The sequence below is a fragment of the Oncorhynchus nerka genome, linkage group LG18, assembly GCF_034236695.1.
Source record: "Oncorhynchus nerka isolate Pitt River linkage group LG18, Oner_Uvic_2.0, whole genome shotgun sequence".
In the NCBI taxonomy this organism is placed as follows: domain Eukaryota; kingdom Metazoa; phylum Chordata; class Actinopteri; order Salmoniformes; family Salmonidae; genus Oncorhynchus; species Oncorhynchus nerka.
In genome coordinates, this window is record NC_088413.1 from 2976712 (window position 1) to 3001711 (window position 25000).

Consider the following 25000-nt stretch of genomic DNA (forward strand, 5'->3'; position numbering starts at 1 on the left):
GTAGAATATGTTGTAGCATGACGATGCAGATGCATGCAATGATTTTATACAATGACTTTAATACCATGACTTTAATACCATGACTTTAATACTGACTTTAATACTGACTTTAATACTGACTTTAATACCATGACTTTAATACTGACTTGAATACTGACTTTAATACCATGACTTTATTACCATGACTTTAATACCATGACTTTAATACCATGACTTTAATACTGACTTTAATACTGACTTTAATACCATGACTTTAATACTGACTTTAATACCATGACTTTAATACCATGACTTTAATACTGACTTTAATACCATGACTTTAATACTGACTTTAATACTGACTTTAATACCATGACTTTAATACTGACTTTAATACTGACTTTAATACTGACTTTAATACCATGACTTTAATACCATGACTGTAATACCATGACTTTAATACCATGACTTTAATACTGACTTTAATACCATGACTTTAATACTGACTTTAATACTGACTTTAATACTGACTTTAATTCCATGACTTTAATACTGACTTTAATACCATGACTTTAATACCATGACTTTAATTCCATGACTTTAATACTGACTTTAATTCCATGACTTTAATACCATGACTTTAATACTGACTTTAATACTGACTTTAATACCATGACTTTAATACCATGCCTTTAATACCATGACTTTAATACTGACTTTAATACCATGACTTTAATACTGACTTTAATTCCATGACTTTAATACCATGACTTTAATACCATGACTTTAATACCATGACTTTAATACTGACTTTAATTCCATGACTTTAATACTGACTTTAATTCCATGACTTTAATACTGACTTTAATACTGACATTAATACCATGACTTTAATACCATGACTTTAATACTGACTTTAATACTGACTTTAATACCATGGCTTTAATTCCATGACTTTAATACCATGACTTTAATACCATGACTTTAATACTGACTTTAATACCACGGCCATGACTTTAATACTGACTTTAATACCATGACTAATACCATGACTTTAATACCATGACTTTAATACCTTTAATATGACTTTAATACCATGACTTTAATACCATGACTTTAATACCATGACTTTAATACCATGACTTTAATACTGACTTTAATACCATGACTTTAATACCATGACTTTAATACCATGACTTTAATACCATGACTTTAATACCATGACTTTAATACTGACTTTAATACCATGACTTTAATACCATGACTTTAATACCATGACTTTAATACCATGACTTTAATACCATGACTTTAATACTGACTTTAATACCATGACTTTAATACCATGACTTTAATACCATGACTTTAATACTGACTTTAATACCATGACTTTAATACCATGACTTTAATACCATGACTTTAATACTGACTTTAATACCATTACTTTAATACTGACTTTAATACCATGACTTTAATACTGACTTTAATACTGACTTTATTACCATGACTTTAATACCATGACTTTAATACCATGACTTTAATACCATGACTTTAATACTGACTTTAATACTGACTTTAATACCATGACTTTAATACCATGACTTTAATTCCATGACTTTAATACTGACTTTAATTCCATGACTTTAATACCATGACTTTAATACTGACTTTAATACCATGACTTTAATACCATGCCTTTAATACCATGACTTTAATACTGACTTTAATACTGACTTTAATACCATGACTTTAATACTGACTTTAATTCCATGACTTTAATACCATGACTTTAATACCATGACTTTAATACCATGACTTTAATACTGACTTTAATTCCATGACTTTAATACTGACTTTAATTCCATGACTTTAATACTGACTTTAATACTGACTTTAATACCATGACTTTAATACCATGACTTTAATACCATGACTTTAATACTGACTTTAATACTGACTTTAATACCATGACTTTAATACCATGACTTTAATACCATGACTTTAATACCATGACTTTAATACTGACTTTAATACCATGACTTTAATACCATGACTTTAATACCATGACTTTAATACCATGACTTTAATACTGACTTTAATACCATGACTTTAATACTTTATGACTTTAATACTGACTTTATGACTTTAATACTGACTTTAATACCATGACTTTAATACCATGACTTTAATACCATGACTTTAATACCATTACTTTAATACTGACTTTAATACCATGACTTTAATACCATGACTTTAATACTGACTTTAATACCATGACTTTAATACCATTACTTTAATACTGACTTTAATACCATGACTTTAATACTGACTTTAATACTGACTTTAATACCATGGCTTTAATACCATGACTTTAATACCATGACTTTAATACCATGACTTTAATACTGACTTTAATACCATGACTTTAATACCATGACTTTAATACCATGACTTTAATACTGACTTTAATACCATGACTTTAATACCATGACTTTAATACCATGACTTTAATACTGACTTTAATACCATGACTTTAATACCATTACTTTAATACTGACTTTAATACCATGACTTTAATACTGACTTTAATACTGACTTTATTACCATGACTTTAATACCATGACTTTAATACCATGACTTTAATACCATGACTTTAATACTGACTTTAATACCATGGCTTTAATACCATGACTTTAATACCATGACTTTAATACCATGACTTTAATACCATGACTTTAATACCATGACTTTAATACCATGACTTTAATACTGACTTTAATACTGACTTTAATACCATGACTTTAATTCCATGACTTTAATACTGACTTTAATTCCATGACTTTAATACCATGACTTTAATACTGACTTTAATACCATGACTTTAATACCATGCCTTTAATACCATGACTTTAATACTGACTTTAATACTGACTTTAATACCATGACTTTAATACTGACTTTAATTCCATGACTTTAATACCATGACTTTAATACCATGACTTTAATACCATGACTTTAATACTGACTTTAATTCCATGACTTTAATACTGACTTTAATTCCATGACTTTAATACTGACTTTAATACTGACTTTAATACCATGACTTTAATACCATGACTTTAATACCATGACTTTAATACTGACTTTAATACTGACTTTAATACCATGGCTTTAATACCATGACTTTAATACCATGACTTTAATACCATGACTTTAATACTGACTTTAATACCATGACTTTAATACCATGACTTTAATACCATGACTTTAATACCATGACTTTAATACCATGACTTTAATACTGACTTTAATACCATGACTTTAATACCATGACTTTAATACCATGACTTTAATACCATGACTTTAATACTGACTTTAATGGCTTTAATACCATGACTTTAATACTGACTTTAATACCATGACTTTAATACCATGACTTTAATACTGACTTTAATACCATGACTTTAATACCATGACTTTAATACCATGACTTTAATACCATGACTTTAATACTGACTTTAATACCATGACTTTAATACCATGACTTTAATACTGACTTTAATTCCATGACTTTAATACCATGACTTTAATACTGACTTTAATTCCATGACTTTAATACTGACTTTAATTCCATGACTTTAATACCATGACTTTAATACTGACTTTAATACCATGACTTTAATACCATGCCTTTAATACCATGACTTTAATACTGACTTTAATACTGACTTTAATACCATTACTTTAATACTGACTTTAATACTGACTTTAATACCATGACTTTAATACCATGACTTTAATACCATGACTTTAATACTGACTTTAATACCATGGCTTTAATACCATGACTTTAATACCATGACTTTAATACCATGACTTTAATACTGACTTTAATACCATGACTTTAATACCATGATTTTAATACCATGACTTTAATACCATGACTTTAATACTGACTTTAATACCATGACTTTAATACCATGACTTTAATACCATGACTTTAATACTGACTTTAATACCATGACTTTAATACTGACTTTAATACCATGACTTTAATACCATGACTTTAATACCATGACTTTAATACTGACTTTAATACTGACTTTAATACCATGGCTTTAATACCATGACTTTAATACCATGACTTTAATACCATGACATTAATACCATTACTTTTATATCACTGTATATTTTAAACGTTTTGAAACACAAGGAAACATGTCTCTGTCATTTGACAGATTCAACCATTTAGTTGTTGTTTCAAAACGTTTCCTCTTGTTTTGAGTCTAATGAACACAGTCCTGTTGCACTATGGAGGCTGTCTGTCTCTGTGAGAAACACTGGTGTTAACCTTCCTCTCTATTTCTCTCCTCCTCTCTCTTTCTCTCTCCCTCTCTCCCTCTCTCCCTCTCTCCCTCTCTTCCTTCCTTCCTTCCTTCCTTCCTTCCTTCCTTCCTTCCTTCCTTCCTTCCTTCCTTCCTTCCTTCCTTCCTTCCTTCCTTCCTTCTTTCCTCTCTACAGCAGTCAAGAGTCTGCTGAACAAGAAGGCTGACGCCGTCAAGGTGAGTTTCTGGGGCAGCGTTCCAAATGGCTCCCTTTGTTTCTCTACGTCGTACACTACCTTTGGTCAGAGCCCTCTGCAGAAAACAGTGCACTAACATAGAGAGTAGGATGCTGATTGGCCCTCTGAAGAAAGCAGTGCACTAACATAGAGAGTAGGGTACTGATTGGCCCTCTGCAGAAAGCAGTGCACTAACATAGAGAGTAGGTTGCTGATTGGCCCTCTGCAGAAAGCAGTGCACTAACATAGAGAGTAGAGTGCTGATTGGCCCTCTGCAGAAAGCAGTGCACTAACATAGAGAGTAGAGTGCTGATTGGCCCTCCGAAGAAAGCAGTGCACTAACTAGATATTAGGGTGTTGATTGGCCCTCTGTCTTTTAATGTAACATAGAGATTAGGGTGCTAATTGGCCCTCTGTAGAAAGCAGTGCACTAACTAGAGAGTAGGGTGTTGATTGGTCCTGTGTGTTGTAATGTAACATAGAGAGTAGGGTGCTGATTGGCCCTGTGTTTTGGTAATGTAACATAGAGAGTAGGGTGCTGATTGGTCCTGTGTTTTGTAATGTAACATAGAGAGTAGGGTGCTGATTGGTCCTGTGTTTTGTAATGTAACATAGAGAGTAGGGTGCTGATTGGCCCTGTGTTTTGGTAATGTAACATAGAGAGTAGGGTGCTGATTGGTCCTGTGTTTTGTAATGTAACATAGAGAGTAGGGTGCTGATTGGTCCTGTGTTTTGTAATGTAACATAGAGAGTAGGGTGCTGATTGGTCCTGTGTGTTGTAATGTAACATAGAGAGTAGGATGCTGATTGGCCCTGTGTTTTGGTAATGTAACATAGAGAGTAGGGTGCTGATTGGTCCTGTGTTTTGTAATGTAACATAGAGAGTAGGGTGCTGATTGGTCCTGTGTGTTGTAATGTAACATAGAGAGTAGGGTGCTGATTGGTCCTGTGTGTTGTAATGTAACATAGAGAGTAGGGTGCTGATTGGCCCTGTCTGTTGTAATGTAACATAGAGAGTAGGATGCTGATTGGCCATGTGTTTTTTTCTGTAACCACTGATAACCTGTTAACCTCTCCTCCCATTTCCTGTAGTTTTGTCTCTGGTTTCCTGTAGTCACTAAGTTCTGCCATCTCAGTACTCTGGTATAGATAGTCCTGACTCAGTACTCTGGTATAGATAGCCCTGTCTCAGTACTCTGGTATAGATAGTCCTGTGTCAGTACTCTGGTATAGATAGCCCTGTCTCAGTACTCTGGTATAGATAGCCCTGTCTCAGTACTCTGGTATAGATAGTCCTGTCTCAGTACTCTGGTATAGATAGTCCTGTCTCAGTACTCTGGTATAGATAGCCCTGTCTCAGTACTCTGGTATAGATAGCCCTGTCTCAGTACTCTGGTATAGATAGTCCTGTCTCAGTACTCTGGTATAGATAGTCCTGTCTCAGTACTCTGGTATAGATAGCCCTGTCTCAGTACTCTGGTATAGATAGCCCTGTGTCAGTACTCTGGTATAGATAGTCCTGTGTCAGTACTCTGGTATAGATAGCCCTGTCTCAGTACTCTGGTATAGATAGTCCTGTGTCAGTCCATCTCTGTACTCTGGTATAGATAGCCCTGTCTCAGTACTCTGGTATAGATAGCCCTGTGTCAGTACTCTGGTATAGATAGCCCTGTCTCAGTACTCTGGTATAGATAGCCCTGTGTCAGTACTCTGGTATAGATAGCCCTGTCTCAGTACTCTGGTATAGATAGCCCTGTGTCAGTACTCTGGTATAGATAGCCCTGTCTCAGTACTCTGGTATAGATAGCCCTGTGTCAGTACTCTGGTATAGATAGCCCTGTGTCAGAGCTTTGTCAGTACTCTGGTATAGATAGCCCTGTCTCAGTACTCTGGTATAGATAGCCCTGTGTCAGTACTCTGGTATAGATAGCCCTGTGTCAGAGCTTTGTCAGTACTCTGGTATAGATAGCCCTGTGTCAGTACTCTGGTATAGATAGACCTGTGTCAGTACTCTGGTATAGATAGCCCTGTCTCAGTACTCTGGTATAGATAGCCCTGTCTCAGTACTCTGGTATAGATAGTCCTGTCTCAGTACTCTGGTATAGATAGCCCTGTCTCAGTACTCTGGTATAGATAGTCCTGTCTCAGTACTCTGGTATAGATAGTCCTGTGTCAGTCCATCTCTGTACTCTGGTATAGATAGCCCTGTGTCAGTAGTCTGGTATAGATAGTCCTGTGTCAGTACTCTGGTATAGATAGTCCAGTCTCATTACTCTGGTATATATAGCCCTGTCTCATTACTCTGGTATAGATAGCCCTGTCTCAGTACTCTGGTATAGATAGTCCTGTCTCAGTACCCTGGTATAGATAGTCCTGTGTCAGTACTCTGGTATAGATAGTCCTGTGTCAGTACTCTGGTATAGATAGCCCTGTGTCAGTACTCTGGTATAGATAATCCAGTCTCATTACTCTGGTATAGATAGCCATGTGTCAGTACTCTGGTATAGATAGCCCTGTGTCAGTACTCTGGTATAGATAGCCCTGTCTCAGTACTCTGGTATAGATAGCCCTGTGTCAGTACTCTGGTATAGATAGCCCTGTCTCAGTACTCTGGTATAGATAGCCCTTTGTCAGTACTCTGGTATAGATAGCCCTGTCTCAGTACTCTGGTATAGATAGCCCTGTGTCAGTACTCTGGTATAGATAGCCCTGTCTCAGTACTCTGGTATAGATAGCCCTGTCTCAGTACTCTGGTATAGATAGCCCTGTGTCAGTACTCTGGTATAGATAGCCCTGTCTCAGTACTCTGGTATAGATAGCCCTGTGTCAGTACTCTGGTATAGATAGTCCTGTCTCAGTACTCTGGTATAGATAGCCCTGTCTCAGTACTCTGGTATAGATAGTCCAGTCTCATTACTCTGGTATAGATAGTCCTGTGTCAGTCCATCTCTGTACTCTGGTATAGATAGTCCTGTGTCAGTCCATCTCTGTACTCTGGTATAGATAGCCCTGTCTCAGTACTCTGGTATAGATAGCCCTGTCTCAGTACTCTTGTATAGATAGCCCTGTGTCAGTACTCTGGTATAGATAGCCCTGTGTCAGTACTCTGGTATAGATAGTCCTGTTTCAGTACTCTGGTATAGATAGCCCTGTGTCAGTACTCTGGTATAGATAGTCCTGTCTCAGTAGTCTGGTATAGATAGCCCTGTCTCAGTACTCTGGTATAGATAGCCCTGTGTCAGAGCTTTGTCAGTACTCTGGTATAGATAGCCCTGTGTCAGTACTCTGGTATAGATAGCCCTGTGTCAGTACTCTGGTATAGATAGCCCTGTGTCAGTACTCTGGTATAGATAGCCCTGTCTCAGTACTCTGGTATAGATAGTTCTGTCTCAGTACTCTGGTATAGATAGTCCTGTCTCAGTACTCTGGTATAGATAGCCCTGTGTCAGAGCTTTGTCAGTACTCTGGTATAGATAGCCCTGTGTCAGTACTCTGGTATAGATAGCCCTGTGTCAGAGCTTTGTCAGTACTCTGGTATAGATAGCCCTGTCTCAGTACTCTGGTATAGATAGCCCTGTCTCAGTACTCTGGGTATAGATAGCCCTGTGTCAGAGCTTTGTCAGTACTCTGGTATAGATAGCCCTGTGTCAGTACTCTGGTATAGATAGCCCTGTGTCAGTACTCTGGTATAGATAGCCCTGTCTCAGTACTCTGGTATAGATAGCCCTGTGTCAGTACTCTGGTATAGATAGTCCTGTCTCAGTACTCTGGTATAGAGAGCCCTGTCTCAGTACTCTGGTATAGATAGTCCAGTCTCATTACTCTGGTATAGATAGTCCTGTGTCAGTCCATCTCTGTACTCTGGTATAGATAGTCCTGTGTCAGTCCATCTCTGTACTCTGGTATAGATAGCCCTGTCTCAGTACTCTGGTATAGATAGCCCTGTCTCAGTACTCTTGTATAGATAGCCCTGTGTCAGTACTCTGGTATAGATAGCCCTGTGTCAGTACTCTGGTATAGATAGTCCTGTTTCAGTACTCTGGTATAGATAGCCCTGTGTCAGTACTCTGGTATAGATAGTCCTGTCTCAGTAGTCTGGTATAGATAGCCCTGTCTCAGTACTCTGGTATAGATAGCCCTGTGTCAGAGCTTTGTCAGTACTCTGGTATAGATAGCCCTGTGTCAGTACTCTGGTATAGATAGCCCTGTGTCAGTACTCTGGTATAGATAGCCCTGTGTCAGTACTCTGGTATAGATAGCCCTGTCTCAGTACTCTGGTATAGATAGTCCTGTCTCAGTACTCTGGTATAGATAGTCCTGTCTCAGTACTCTGGTATAGATAGCCCTGTGTCAGAGCTTTGTCAGTACTCTGGTATAGATAGCCCTGTGTCAGTACTCTGGTATAGATAGCCCTGTGTCAGAGCTTTGTCAGTACTCTGGTATAGATAGCCCTGTCTCAGTACTCTGGTATAGATAGCCCTGTCTCAGTACTCTGGTATAGATAGCCCTGTGTCAGAGCTTTGTCAGTACTCTGGTATAGATAGCCCTGTGTCAGTACTCTGGTATAGATAGCCCTGTGTCAGTACTCTGGTATAGATAGCCCTGTGTCAGTACTCTGGTATAGATAGCCCTGTCTCAGTACTCTGGTATAGATAGTCCTGTCTCAGTACTCTGGTATAGATAGTCCTGTCTCAGTACTCTGGTATAGATAACCCTGTGTCAGAGCTTTGTCAGTACTCTGGTATAGATAGCCCTGTGTCAGTACTCTGGTATAGATAGCCCTGTGTCAGAGCTTTGTCAGTACTCTGGTATAGATAGCCCTGTGTCAGTACTCTGGTATAGATAGCCCTGTGTCAGAGCTTTGTCAGTACTCTGGTATAGATAGCCCTGTCTCAGTACTCTGGTATAGATAGCCCTGTCTCAGTACTCTGGTATAGATAGCCCTGTGTCAGTACTCTGGTATAGATAGCCCTGTCTTAGTACTCTGGTATAGATAGTCCTGTCTCAGTACTCTGGTATAGATAGTCCTGTCTCAGTACTCTGGTATAGATAGCCCTGTCTCAGTACTCTGGTATAGATAGTCCTGTCTCAGTACTCTGGTATAGATAGCCCTGTCTCAGTACTCTGGTATAGATAGTCCTGTCTCAGTACTCTGGTATAGATAGTCCTGTGTCAGTCCATCTCTGTACTCTGGTATAGATAGCCCGGTGTCAGTAGCCTGGTATAGATAGTCCTGTGTCAGTACTCTGGTATAGATAGTCCATTCTCATTACTCTGGTATAGATAGCCCTGTCTCATTACTCTGGTATAGATAGCCCTGTGTCAGTACTCTGGTATAGATAGTCCAGTCTCATTACTCTGGTATAGATAGCCCCGTGTCAGTACTCTGGTATAGATAGCCCTGTGTCAGTACTCTGTTATAGATAGCCCTGTCTCAGTACTCTGGTATAGATAGCCCTGTGTCAGTACTCTGGTATAGATAGCCCTGTCTCAGTACTCTGGTATAGATAGCCCTGTCTCAGTACTCTGGTATAGATAGCCCTGTGTCAGTACTCTGGTATAGATAGCCCTGTCTCAGTACTCTGGTATAGATAGCCCTGTCTCAGTACTCTGGTATAGATAGCCCTGTGTCACTACTCTGGTATAGATAGCCCTGTCTCAGTACTCTGGTATAGATAGCCCTGTGTCAGTACTCTGGTATAGATAGTCCTGTCTCAGTACTCTGGTATAGATAGCCCTGTCTCAGTACTCTGGTATAGATAGTCCTGTGTCAGTCCATCTCTGTACTCTGGTATAGATAGTCCTGTGTCAGTCCATCTCTGTACTCTGGTATAGATAGCCCTGTCTCAGTACTCTGGTATAGATAGCTCTGTCTCAGTACTCTGGTATAGATAGCCCTGTGTCAGTACTCTGGTATAGATAGCCCTGTGTCAGTACTCTGGTATAGATAGTCCTGTGCCAGTACTCTGGTATAGATAGCCCTGTGTCAGTACTCTGGTATAGATAGTCCTGTCTCAGTACTCTGGTATAGATAGCCCTGTCTCAGTAGTCTGGTATAGATAGTCCTGTCTCAGTACTCTGGTATAGATAGTCCTGTCTCAGTACTCTGGTATAGATAGCCCTGTCTCAGTACTCTGGTATAGATAGCCCAGTCTCAGTACTCTGGTATAGATAGCCCTGTGTCAGTACTCTGGTATAGATAGCCCTGTCTCAGTACTCTGGTATAGATAGCCCTGTGTCAGTACTCTGGTATAGATAGCCCTGTCTCAGTACTCTGGTATAGATAGCCCTGTCTCAGTACTCTGGTATAGTTAGCCCTGTGTCACTACTCTGGTATAGATAGCCCTGTCTCAGTACTCTGGTATAGATAGCCCTGTGTCAGTACTCTGGTATAGATAGTCCTGTCTCAGTACTCTGGTATAGATAGCCCTGTCTCAGTACTCTGGTATAGATAGTCCTGTGTCAGTCCATCTCTGTACTCTGGTATAGATAGTCCTGTGTCAGTCCATCTCTTTACTCTGGTATAGATAGCCCTGTCTCAGTACTCTGGTATAGATAGCTCTGTCTCAGTACTCTGGTATAGATAGCCCTGTGTCAGTACTCTGGTATAGATAGCCCTGTGTCAGTACTCTGGTATAGATAGTCCTGTGCCAGTACTCTGGTATAGATAGCCCTGTGTCAGTACTCTGGTATAGATAGTCATGTCTCAGTACTCTGGTATAGATAGCCCTGTCTCAGTAGTCTGGTATAGATAGTCCTGTCTCAGTACTCTGGTATAGATAGTCCTGTCTCAGTACTCTGGTATAGATAGCCCTGTCTCAGTACTCTGGTATAGATAGCCCAGTCTCAGTACTCTGGTATAGATAGCCCTGTGTCAGTACTCTGGTATAGATAGCCCTGTCTCAGTACTCTGGTATAGATAGTCCTGTGTCAGTACTCTGGTATAGATAGCCCTGTCTCAGTACTCTGGTATAGATAGCCCTGTCTCAGTACTCTGGTATAGATAGCCCTGTCTCAGTACTCTGGTATAGATAGTCATGTCTCAGTACTCTGGTATAGATAGCCCTGTCTCAGTACTCTGGTATAGATAGCCCTGTGTCAGAGCTTTGTCAGTACTCTGGTATAGATAGCGCTGTGTCAGTACTCTGGTATAGATAGCCCTGTGTCAGTACTCTGGTATAGATAGCCCTGTGTCAGAGCTTTGTCAGTACTCTGGTATAGATAGCCCTGTGTCAGTACTCTGGTATAGATAGCCCTGTGTCAGAGCTTTGTCAGTACTCTGGTATAGATAGCCCTGTCTCAGTACTCTGGTATAGATAGCCCTGTGTCAGTACTCTGGTATAGATAGCCCTGTGTCAGAGCTTTGTCAGTACTCTGGTATAGATAGCCCTGTGTCAGTACTCTGGTATAGATAGCCCTGTGTCAGTACTCTGGAATAGATAGCCCTGTGTCAGTACTCTGGTATAGACAGCCCTGTCTCAGTACTCTGGTATAGATAGTCCTGTCTCAGTACTCTGGTATAGATAGTCCTGTCTCAGTACTCTGGTATAGATAGTCCTGTGTCAGTCCATCTCTGTACTCTGGTATAGATAGCCCTGTGTCAGTAGTCTGGTATAGATAGTCCTGTGTCAGTACTCTGGTATAGATAGTCCAGTCTCATTACTCTGGTATAGATAGCCCTATCTCATTACTCTGGTATAGATAGCCCTGTCTCAGTACTCTGGTATAGATAGTCCTGTCTCAGTACCCTGGTATAGATAGTCCTGTGTCAGTACTCTGGTATAGATAGTCCTTTGTCAGTACTCTGGTATAGATAGCCCTGTGTCAGTACTCTGGTATAGATAGTCCAGTCTCATTACTCTGGTATAGATAGCCCTGTGTCAGTACTCTGGTATAGATAGCCCTGTGTCAGTACTCTGGTATAGATAGCCCTGTCTCAGTACTCTGGTATAGATAGCCCTGTGTCAGTACTCTGGTATAGATAGCCCTGTGTCAGTACTCTGGTATAGATAGCCCTGTGTCAGTACTCTGGTATAGATAGTCCTGTTTCAGTACTCTGGTATAGATAGCCCTGTGTCAGTACTCTGGTATAGATAGTCCTGTCTCAGTAGTCTGGTATAGATAGCCCTGTCTCAGTACTCTGGTATAGATAGCCCTGTGTCAGAGCTTTGTCAGTACTCTGGTATAGATAGCCCTGTGTCAGTACTCTGGTATAGATAGCCCTGTGTCAGTACTCTGGTATAGATAGCCCTGTGTCAGTACTCTGGTATAGATAGCCCTGTCTCAGTACTCTGGTATAGATAGTTCTGTCTCAGTACTCTGGTATAGATAGTCCTGTCTCAGTACTCTGGTATAGATAGCCCTGTGTCAGAGCTTTGTCAGTACTCTGGTATAGATAGCCCTGTGTCAGTACTCTGGTATAGATAGCCCTGTGTCAGAGCTTTGTCAGTACTCTGGTATAGATAGCCCTGTCTCAGTACTCTGGTATAGATAGCCCTGTCTCAGTACTCTGGTATAGATAGCCCTGTGTCAGAGCTTTGTCAGTACTCTGGTATAGATAGCCCTGTGTCAGTACTCTGGTATAGATAGCCCTGTGTCAGTACTCTGGTATAGATAGCCCTGTCTCAGTACTCTGGTATAGATAGCCCTGTGTCAGTACTCTGGTATAGATAGTCCTGTCTCAGTACTCTGGTATAGAGAGCCCTGTCTCAGTACTCTGGTATAGATAGTCCAGTCTCATTACTCTGGTATAGATAGTCCTGTGTCAGTCCATCTCTGTACTCTGGTATAGATAGTCCTGTGTCAGTCCATCTCTGTACTCTGGTATAGATAGCCCTGTCTCAGTACTCTGGTATAGATAGCCCTGTCTCAGTACTCTTGTATAGATAGCCCTGTGTCAGTACTCTGGTATAGATAGCCCTGTGTCAGTACTCTGGTATAGATAGTCCTGTTTCAGTACTCTGGTATAGATAGCCCTGTGTCAGTACTCTGGTATAGATAGTCCTGTCTCAGTAGTCTGGTATAGATAGCCCTGTCTCAGTACTCTGGTATAGATAGCCCTGTGTCAGAGCTTTGTCAGTACTCTGGTATAGATAGCCCTGTGTCAGTACTCTGGTATAGATAGCCCTGTGTCAGTACTCTGGTATAGATAGCCCTGTCTCAGTACTCTGGTATAGATAGTCCTGTCTCAGTACTCTGGTATAGATAGTCCTGTCTCAGTACTCTGGTATAGATAGCCCTGTGTCAGAGCTTTGTCAGTACTCTGGTATAGATAGCCCTGTGTCAGTACTCTGGTATAGATAGCCCTGTGTCAGAGCTTTGTCAGTACTCTGGTATAGATAGCCCTGTCTCAGTACTCTGGTATAGATAGCCCTGTCTCAGTACTCTGGTATAGATAGCCCTGTGTCAGAGCTTTGTCAGTACTCTGGTATAGATAGCCCTGTGTCAGTACTCTGGTATAGATAGCCCTGTGTCAGTACTCTGGTATAGATAGCCCTGTGTCAGTACTCTGGTATAGATAGCCCTGTCTCAGTACTCTGGTATAGATAGTCCTGTCTCAGTACTCTGGTATAGATAGTCCTGTCTCAGTACTCTGGTATAGATAACCCTGTGTCAGAGCTTTGTCAGTACTCTGGTATAGATAGCCCTGTGTCAGTACTCTGGTATAGATAGCCCTGTGTCAGAGCTTTGTCAGTACTCTGGTATAGATAGCCCTGTGTCAGTACTCTGGTATAGATAGCCCTGTGTCAGAGCTTTGTCAGTACTCTGGTATAGATAGCCCTGTCTCAGTACTCTGGTATAGATAGCCCTGTCTCAGTACTCTGGTATAGATAGCCCTGTGTCAGTACTCTGGTATAGATAGCCCTGTCTTAGTACTCTGGTATAGATAGTCCTGTCTCAGTACTCTGGTATAGATAGTCCTGTCTCAGTACTCTGGTATAGATAGCCCTGTCTCAGTACTCTGGTATAGATAGTCCTGTCTCAGTACTCTGGTATAGATAGCCCTGTCTCAGTACTCTGGTATAGATAGTCCTGTCTCAGTACTCTGGTATAGATAGTCCTGTGTCAGTCCATCTCTGTACTCTGGTATAGATAGCCCGGTGTCAGTAGCCTGGTATAGATAGTCCTGTGTCAGTACTCTGGTATAGATAGTCCATTCTCATTACTCTGGTATAGATAGCCCTGTCTCATTACTCCGGTATAGATAGCCCTGTGTCAGTACTCTGGTATAGATAGTCCAGTCTCATTACTCTGGTATAGATAGCCCCGTGTCAGTACTCTGGTATAGATAGCCCTGTTTCAGTACTCTGGTATAGATAGCCCTGTCTCAGTACTCTGGTATAGATAGCCCTGTGTCAGTACTCTGGTATAGATAGTCCTGTCTCAGTACTCTGGTATAGATAGCCCTGTCTCAGTACTCTGGTATAGATAGTCCTGTGTCAGTCCATCTCTGTACTCTGGTATAGATAGCCCTGTCTCAGTACTCTGGTATAGATAGCTCTGTCTCAGTACTCTGGTATAGATAGCCCTGTGTCAGTACTCTGGTATAGATAGCCCTGTGTCAGTACTCTGGTATAGATAGTCCTGTGCCAGTACTCTGGTATAGATAGCCCTGTGTCAGTACTCTGGTATAGATAGTCATGTCTCAGTACTCTGGTATAGATAGCCCTGTCTCAGTAGTCTGGTATAGATAGTCCTGTCTCAGTACTCTGGTATAGATAGTCCTGTCTCAGTACTCTGGTATAGATAGCCCTGTCTCAGTACTCTGGTATAGATAGCCCAGTCTCAGTACTCTGGTATAGATAGCCCTGTGTCAGTACTCTGGTATAGATAGCCCTGTCTCAGTACTCTTGTATAGATAGCCCTGTGTCAGTACTCTGGTATAGATAGCCCTGTGTCAGTCCATCTCTGTACTCTGGTATAGATAGCCCTGTCTCAGTACTCTGGTATAGATAGCCCTGTCTCAGTACTCTTGTATAGATAGCCCTGTGTCAGTACTCTGGTATAGATAGCCCTGTGTCAGTACTCTGGTATAGATAGTCCTGTTTCAGTACTCTGGTATAGATAGCCCTGTGTCAGTACTCTGGTATAGATAGTCCTGTCTCAGTAGTCTGGTATAGATAGCCCTGTCTCAGTACTCTGGTATAGATAGCCCTGTGTCAGAGCTTTGTCAGTACTCTGGTATAGATAGCCCTGTGTCAGTACTCTGGTATAGATAGCCCTGTGTCAGTACTCTGGTATAGATAGCCCTGTCTCAGTACTCTGGTATAGATAGTCCTGTCTCAGTACTCTGGTATAGATAGTCCTGTCTCAGTACTCTGGTATAGATAGCCCTGTGTCAGAGCTTTGTCAGTACTCTGGTATAGATAGCCCTGTGTCAGTACTCTGGTATAGATAGCCCTGTGTCAGAGCTTTGTCAGTACTCTGGTATAGATAGCCCTGTCTCAGTACTCTGGTATAGATAGCCCTGTCTCAGTACTCTGGTATAGATAGCCCTGTGTCAGAGCTTTGTCAGTACTCTGGTATAGATAGCCCTGTGTCAGTACTCTGGTATAGATAGCCCTGTGTCAGTACTCTGGTATAGATAGCCCTGTGTCAGTACTCTGGTATAGATAGCCCTGTCTCAGTACTCTGGTATAGATAGTCCTGTCTCAGTACTCTGGTATAGATAGTCCTGTCTCAGTACTCTGGTATAGATAACCCTGTGTCAGAGCTTTGTCAGTACTCTGGTATAGATAGCCCTGTGTCAGTACTCTGGTATAGATAGCCCTGTGTCAGAGCTTTGTCAGTACTCTGGTATAGATAGCCCTGTGTCAGTACTCTGGTATAGATAGCCCTGTGTCAGAGCTTTGTCAGTACTCTGGTATAGATAGCCCTGTCTCAGTACTCTGGTATAGATAGCCCTGTCTCAGTACTCTGGTATAGATAGCCCTGTGTCAGTACTCTGGTATAGATAGCCCTGTCTTAGTACTCTGGTATAGATAGTCCTGTCTCAGTACTCTGGTATAGATAGTCCTGTCTCAGTACTCTGGTATAGATAGCCCTGTCTCAGTACTCTGGTATAGATAGTCCTGTCTCAGTACTCTGGTATAGATAGCCCTGTCTCAGTACTCTGGTATAGATAGTCCTGTCTCAGTACTCTGGTATAGATAGTCCTGTGTCAGTCCATCTCTGTACTCTGGTATAGATAGCCCGGTGTCAGTAGCCTGGTATAGATAGTCCTGTGTCAGTACTCTGGTATAGATAGTCCATTCTCATTACTCTGGTATAGATAGCCCTGTCTCATTACTCCGGTATAGATAGCCCTGTGTCAGTACTCTGGTATAGATAGTCCAGTCTCATTACTCTGGTATAGATAGCCCCGTGTCAGTACTCTGGTATAGATAGCCCTGTGTCAGTACTCTGTTATAGATAGCCCTGTCTCAGTACTCTGGTATAGATAGCCCTGTGTCAGTACTCTGGTATAGATAGCCCTGTCTCAGTACTCTGGTATAGATAGCCCTGTCTCAGTACTCTGGTATAGATAGCCCTGTGTCAGTACTCTGGTATAGATAGCCCTGTCTCAGTACTCTGGTATAGATAGCCCTGTCTCAGTACTCTGGTATAGATAGCCCTGTGTCACTACTCTGGTATAGATAGCCCTGTCTCAGTACTCTGGTATAGATAGCCCTGTGTCAGTACTCTGGTATAGATAGTCCTGTCTCAGTACTCTGGTATAGATAGCCCTGTCTCAGTACTCTGGTATAGATAGTCCTGTGTCAGTCCATCTCTGTACTCTGGTATAGATAGTCCTGTGTCAGTCCATCGCTGTACTCTGGTATAGATAGCCCTGTCTCAGTACTCTGGTATAGATAGCTCTGTCTCAGTACTCTGGTATAGATAGCCCTGTGTCAGTACTCTGGTATAGATAGCCCTGTGTCAGTACTCTGGTATAGATAGTCCTGTGCCAGTACTCTGGTATAGATAGCCCTGTGTCAGTACTCTGGTATAGATAGTCCTGTCTCAGTACTCTGGTATAGATAGCCCTGTCTCAGTAGTCTGGTATAGATAGTCCTGTCTCAGTACTCTGGTATAGATAGTCCTGTCTCAGTACTCTGGTATAGATAGCCCTGTCTCAGTACTCTGGTATAGATAGCCCAGTCTCAGTACTCTGGTATAGATAGCCCTGTGTCAGTACTCTGGTATAGATAGCCCTGTCTCAGTACTCTGGTATAGATAGCCCTGTGTCAGTACTCTGGTATAGATAGCCCTGTCTCAGTACTCTGGTATAGATAGCCCTGTCTCAGTACTCTGGTATAGTTAGCCCTGTGTCACTACTCTGGTATAGATAGCCCTGTCTCAGTACTCTGGTATAGATAGCCCTGTGTCAGTACTCTGGTATAGATAGTCCTGTCTCAGTACTCTGGTATAGATAGCCCTGTCTCAGTACTCTGGTATAGATAGTCCTGTGTCAGTCCATCTCTGTACTCTGGTATAGATAGCCCTGTCTCAGTACTCTGGTATAGATAGCTCTGTCTCAGTACTCTGGTATAGATAGCCCTGTGTCAGTACTCTGGTATAGATAGCCCTGTGTCAGTACTCTGGTATAGATAGTCCTGTGCCAGTACTCTGGTATAGATAGCCCTGTGTCAGTACTCTGGTATAGATAGTCATGTCTCAGTACTCTGGTATAGATAGCCCTGTCTCAGTAGTCTGGTATAGATAGTCCTGTCTCAGTACTCTGGTATAGATAGTCCTGTCTCAGTACTCTGGTATAGATAGCCCTGTCTCAGTACTCTGGTATAGATAGCCCAGTCTCAGTACTCTGGTATAGATAGCCCTGTGTCAGTACTCTGGTATAGATAGCCCTGTCTCAGTACTCTGGTATAGATAGTCCTGTGTCAGTACTCTGGTATAGATAGCCCTGTCTCAGTACTCTGGTATAGATAGCCCTGTCTCAGTACTCTGGTATAGATAGCCCTGTCTCAGTACTCTGGTATAGATAGTCATGTCTCAGTACTCTGGTATAGATAGCCCTGTCTCAGTACTCTGGTATAGATAGCCCTGTGTCAGAGCTTTGTCAGTACTCTGGTATAGATAGCTGTGTCAGTACTCTGGTATAGATAGCCCTGTGTCAGTACTCTGGTATAGATAGCCCTGTGTCAGAGCTTTGTCAGTACTCTGGTATAGATAGCCCTGTGTCAGTACTCTGGTATAGATAGCCCTGTGTCAGAGCTTTGTCAGTACTCTGGTATAGATAGCCCTGTCTCAGTACTCTGGTATAGATAGCCCTGTGTCAGTACTCTGGTATAGATAGCCCTGTGTCAGAGCTTTGTCAGTACTCTGGTATAGATAGCCCTGTGTCAGTACTCTGGTATAGATAGCCCTGTGTCAGTACTCTGGAATAGATAGCCCTGTGTCAGTACTCTGGTATAGACAGCCCTGTCTCAGTACTCTGGTATAGATAGTCCTGTCTCAGTACTCTGGTATAGATAGTCCTGTCTCAGTACTCTGGTATAGATAGTCCTGTGTCAGTCCATCTCTGTACTCTGGTATAGATAGCCCTGTGTCAGTAGTCTGGTATAGATAGTCCTGTGTCAGTACTCTGGTATAGATAGTCCAGTCTCATTACTCTGGTATAGATAGCCCTATCTCATTACTTTGGTATAGATAGCCCTGTCTCAGTACTCTGGTATAGATAGTCCTGTCTCAGTACCCTGGTATAGATAGTCCTGTGTCAGTACTCTGGTATAGATAGTCCTGTGTCAGTACTCTGGTATAGATAGCCCTGTGTCAGTACTCTGGTATAGATAGTCCAGTCTCATTGCTCTGGTATAGATAGCCCTGTGTCAGTACTCTGGTATAGATAGCCCTGTGTCAGTACTCTGGTATAGATAGCCCTGTCTCAGTACTCTGGTATAGATAGCCCTGTGTCAGTACTCTGGTATAGATAGCCCTGTGTCAGTACTCTGGTATAGATAGCCCTGTGTCAGTACTCTGGTATAGATAGCCCTGTCTCAGTACTCTGGTATAGATAGCCCTGTGTCAGTACTCTGGTATAGATAGCCCTGTCTCAGTACTCTGGTATAGATAGCCCTGTCTCAGTACTCTGGTATAGATAGTCCTGTCTCAGTACTCTGGTATAGATAGCCCTGTGTCAGAGCTTTGTCAGTACTCTGGTATAGATAGCCCTGTGTCAGTACTCTGGTATAGATAGCCCTGTGTCAGAGCTTTGTCAGTACTCTGGTATAGATAGCCCTGTCTCAGTACTCTGGTATAGATAGCCCTGTGTCAGTACTCTGGTATAGATAGTCCTGTGTCAGTCCATCTCTGTACTCTGGTATAGATAGTCCTGTGTCAGTCCATCTCTGTACTCTGGTATAGATAGCCCTGTCTCAGTACTCTGGTATAGATAGCCCTGTCTCAGTACTCTGGTATAGATAGCCCTGTGTCAGTACTCTGGTATAGATAGCCCTGTGTCAGTACTCTGGTATAGATAGTCCTGTGTCAGTACTCTGGTATAGATAGCCATGTGTCAGTACTCTGGTATAGATAGTCCTGTCTCAGTACTCTGGTATAGATAGCCCTGTCTCAGTACTCTGGTATAGATAGTCCTGTCTCAGTACTCTGGTATAGATAGTCCTGTCTCAGTACTCTGGTATAGATAGCCCTGTCTCAGTACTCTGGTATAGATAGCCCAGTCTCAGTACTCTGGTATAGATAGCCCTGTGTCAGTACTCTGGTATAGATAGCCCTGTCTCAGTACTCTGGTATAGATAGTCCTGTGTCAGTACTCTGGTATAGATAGCCCTGTCTCAGTACTCTGGTATAGATAGTCCTGTCTCAGTACTCTGGTATAGATAGCCCTGTCTCAGTACTCTGGTATAGATAGCCCTGTCTCAGTACTCTGGTATAGATAGCCCTGTCTCAGTACTCTGGTATAGATAGCCCTGTCTCAGTACTCTGGTATAGTTAGCCCTGTGTCACTACTCTGGTATAGATAGCCCTGTCTCAGTACTCTGGTATAGATAGCCCTGTGTCAGTACTCTGGTATAGATAGTCCTGTCTCAGTACTCTGGTATAGATAGCCCTGTCTCAGTACTCTGGTATAGATAGTCCTGTGTCAGTCCATCTCTGTACTCTGGTATAGATAGCCCTGTCTCAGTACTCTGGTATAGATAGCTCTGTCTCAGTACTCTGGTATAGATAGCCCTGTGTCAGTACTCTGGTATAGATAGCCCTGTGTCAGTACTCTGGTATAGATAGTCCTGTGCCAGTACTCTGGTATAGATAGCCCTGTGTCAGTACTCTGGTATAGATAGTCATGTCTCAGTACTCTGGTATAGATAGCCCTGTCTCAGTAGTCTGGTATAGATAGTCCTGTCTCAGTACTCTGGTATAGATAGTCCTGTCTCAGTACTCTGGTATAGATAGCCCTGTCTCAGTACTCTGGTATAGATAGCCCAGTCTCAGTACTCTGGTATAGATAGCCCTGTGTCAGTACTCTGGTATAGATAGCCCTGTCTCAGTACTCTGGTATAGATAGTCCTGTGTCAGTACTCTGGTATAGATAGCCCTGTCTCAGTACTCTGGTATAGATAGCCCTGTCTCAGTACTCTGGTATAGATAGCCCTGTCTCAGTACTCTGGTATAGATAGTCATGTCTCAGTACTCTGGTATAGATAGCCCTGTCTCAGTACTCTGGTATAGATAGCCCTGTGTCAGGCTTTGTCAGTACTCTGGTATAGATAGCGCTGTGTCAGTACTCTGGTATAGATAGCCCTGTGTCAGTACTCTGGTATAGATAGCCCTGTGTCAGAGCTTTGTCAGTACTCTGGTATAGATAGCCCTGTGTCAGTACTCTGGTATAGATAGCCCTGTGTCAGAGCTTTGTCAGTACTCTGGTATAGATAGCCCTGTCTCAGTACTCTGGTATAGATAGCCCTGTGTCAGTACTCTGGTATAGATAGCCCTGTGTCAGAGCTTTGTCAGTACTCTGGTATAGATAGCCCTGTGTCAGTACTCTGGTATAGATAGCCCTGTGTCAGTACTCTGGAATAGATAGCCCTGTGTCAGTACTCTGGTATAGACAGCCCTGTCTCAGTACTCTGGTATAGATAGTCCTGTCTCAGTACTCTGGTATAGATAGTCCTGTCTCAGTACTCTGGTATAGATAGTCCTGTGTCAGTCCATCTCTGTACTCTGGTATAGATAGCCCTGTGTCAGTAGTCTGGTATAGATAGTCCTGTGTCAGTACTCTGGTATAGATAGTCCAGTCTCATTACTCTGGTATAGATAGCCCTATCTCATTACTTTGGTATAGATAGCCCTGTCTCAGTACTCTGGTATAGATAGTCCTGTCTCAGTACCCTGGTATAGATAGTCCTGTGTCAGTACTCTGGTATAGATAGTCCTGTGTCAGTACTCTGGTATAGATAGCCCTGTGTCAGTACTCTGGTATAGATAGTCCAGTCTCATTGCTCTGGTATAGATAGCCCTGTGTCAGTACTCTGGTATAGATAGCCCTGTGTCAGTACTCTGGGTATAGATAGCCCTGTCTCAGTACTCTGGTATAGATAGCCCTGTGTCAGTACTCTGGTATAGATAGCCCTGTGTCAGTACTCTGGTATAGATAGCCCTGTGTCAGTACTCTGGTATAGATAGCCCTGTCTCAGTACTCTGGTATAGATAGCCCTGTGTCAGTACTCTGGTATAGATGGCCCTGTCTCAGTACTCTGGTATAGATAGCCCTGTCTCAGTACTCTGGTATAGATAGTCCTGTCTCAGTACTCTGGTATAGATAGCCCTGTGTCAGAGCTTTGTCAGTACTCTGGTATAGATAGCCCTGTGTCAGTACTCTGGTATAGATAGCCCTGTGTCAGAGCTTTGTCAGTACTCTGGTATAGATAGCCCTGTCTCAGTACTCTGGTATAGATAGCCCTGTGTCAGTACTCTGGTATAGATAGTCCTGTCTCAGTACTCTGGTATAGATAGCCCTGTCTCAGTACTCTGGTATAGATAGTCCAGTCTCATTACTCTGGTATAGATAGTCCTGTGTCAGTCCATCTCTGTACTCTGGTATAGATAGTCCTGTGTCAGTCCATCTCTGTACTCTGGTATAGATAGCCCTGTCTCAGTACTCTGGTATAGATAGCCCTGTCTCAGTACTCTGGTATAGATAGCCCTGTGTCAGTACTCTGGTATAGATAGTCCTTTGTCAGTACTCTGGTATAGATAGCCATGTGTCAGTACTCTGGTATAGATAGTCCTGTCTCAGTACTCTGGTATAGATAGCCCTGTCTCAGTACTCTGGTATAGATAGCCCTGTGTCAGTACTCTGGTATAGATAGCCCTGTCTCAGTACTCTGGTATAGATAGCCCTGTGTCAGTACTCTGGTATAGATAGCCCTGTCTCAGTACTCTGGTATAGATAGCCCTGTCTCAGTACTCTGGTATAGATAGTCCTGTCTCAGTACTCTGGTATAGATAGCCCTGTGTCAGAGCTTTGTCAGTACTCTGGTATAGATAGCCCTGTGTCAGTACTCTGGTATAGATAGCCCTGTGTCAGAGCTTTGTCAGTACTCTGGTATAGATAGCCCTGTCTCAGTACTCTGGTATAGATAGCCCTGTGTCAGTACTCTGGTATAGATAGTCCTGTCTCAGTACTCTGGTATAGATAGCCCTGTCTCAGTACTCTGGTATAGATAGTCCAGTCTCATTACTCTGGTATAGATAGTCCTGTGTCAGTCCATCTCTGTACTCTGGTATAGATAGTCCTGTGTCAGTCCATCTCTGTACTCTGGTATAGATAGCCCTGTCTCAGTACTCTGGTATAGATAGCCCTGTCTCAGTACTCTGGTATAGATAGCCCTGTGTCAGTACTCTGGTATAGATAGTCCTTTGTCAGTACTCTGGTATAGATAGCCATGTGTCAGTACTCTGGTATAGATAGTCCTGTCTCAGTACTCTGGTATAGATAGCCCTGTCTCAGTACTCTGGTATAGATAGTCCTGTCTCAGTACTCTGGTATAGATAGTCCTGTCTCAGTACTCTGGTATAGATAGCCCTGTCTCAGTACTCTGGTATAGATAGCCCAGTCTCAGTACTCTGGTATAGATAGCCCTGTGTCAGTACTCTGGTATAGATAGCCCTGTCTCAGTACTCTGGTATAGATAGTCCTGTGTCAGTACTCTGGTATAGATAGCCCTGTCTCAGTACTCTGGTATAGATAGTCCTGTCTCAGTACTCTGGTATAGATAGCCCTGTCTCAGTACTCTGGTATAGATAGCCCTGTCTCAGTACTCTGGTATAGATAGTCCTGTCTCAGTACTCTGGTATAGATAGTCCTGTCTCAGTACTCTGGTATAGGTAGCCCTGTCTCTGGTATAGATAGCCCTGTCTCAGTACTCTGGTATAGATAGCCCTGTGTCAGTACTCTGGTATAGATAGTCCTGTCTCAGTACTCTGGTATAGATAGCCCTGTCTCAGTACTCTGGTATAGATAGCCCTGTCTCAGTACTCTGGTATAGATCGTCCTGTCTATTGAACCCTGTAGGATCTATATACACTATAAAACCATTAGGGGACTGTCTGTCTGTTGGTTCCATTGTACAGGTAATGCTAAAAGCTAAATAAAAGTTGACCCAGGTCAGGTCAGGTCAGGTTTGTGATGTGTGATTTTCCCTCTACACTACTTGCTTTTACAGGCGAACAACAAAGCCAACACAGTGACCAGTCCTAAAGCCAACACAGTGACCAGTCCTAAAGACACCAGCTTAACCCCAGCACTGGTACATACTACACCCTCAATACCTCCCTCTACTCCCTCCTCATCACTGGTACATACCACACCCTCCATACCTCCCTCTACTCCCTCCTCATCACTGGTACATACTACACCCTCCATACCTCCCTCTACTCCCTCCTCATCACTGGTACATACTACACCCTCCATACCTCCCTCCTCATCACTGGTACATACTACACCCTCAATACCTCCCTCTACTCCCTCCTCATCACTGGTACATACCACACCCTCCATACCTCCCTCTACTCCCTCCTCATCACTGGTACATACTACACCCTCCATACCTCCCTCTACTCCCTCCTCATCACTGGTACATACTACACCCTCCATACCTCCTCCTCATCACTGGTACATACTACACCTCCATACCTCCTCCTCATCACTGGCAAATACCACACCCTCCATACCTCCCTCTACTCCCTCCTCATCACTGGTACATACTACACCCTCCATACCTCCCTCTACTCCCTCCTCATCACTGGTACATACTACACCCTCCATACCTCCCTCTACTCCCTCCTCATCACTGGTACATACTACACCCTCCATACCTCCCTCTACTCCCTCCTCATCACTGGTACATACTACACCCTCCATACCTCCCTCCTCATCACTGGTACATACTACACCCTCCATACCTCCCTCTACTCCCTCCTCATCACTGGTACATACTACAC

The 25000-nt window shown here is 42.4% G+C and overlaps 1 protein-coding gene across 1 annotated transcript in view; it reads left to right on the forward strand.

Annotated features, from left to right (window-relative positions):
* The first annotated feature begins 4287 nt into the window (after positions 1 to 4287).
* The window catches only part of LOC135561963 (calcium/calmodulin-dependent protein kinase type II delta 2 chain-like), a 60662-nt gene continuing 39949 nt past the window's right edge, over positions 4288 to 25000 (forward strand). Inside the window, exons 1-3 of the mRNA XM_065004492.1 lie at positions 4288 to 4306; positions 4498 to 4538; positions 24223 to 24306. Coding sequence (XP_064860564.1) covers positions 4288 to 4306; positions 4498 to 4538; positions 24223 to 24306 — 144 coding nt within the window. The remainder of the gene's footprint in view (positions 4307 to 4497; positions 4539 to 24222; positions 24307 to 25000) is intronic.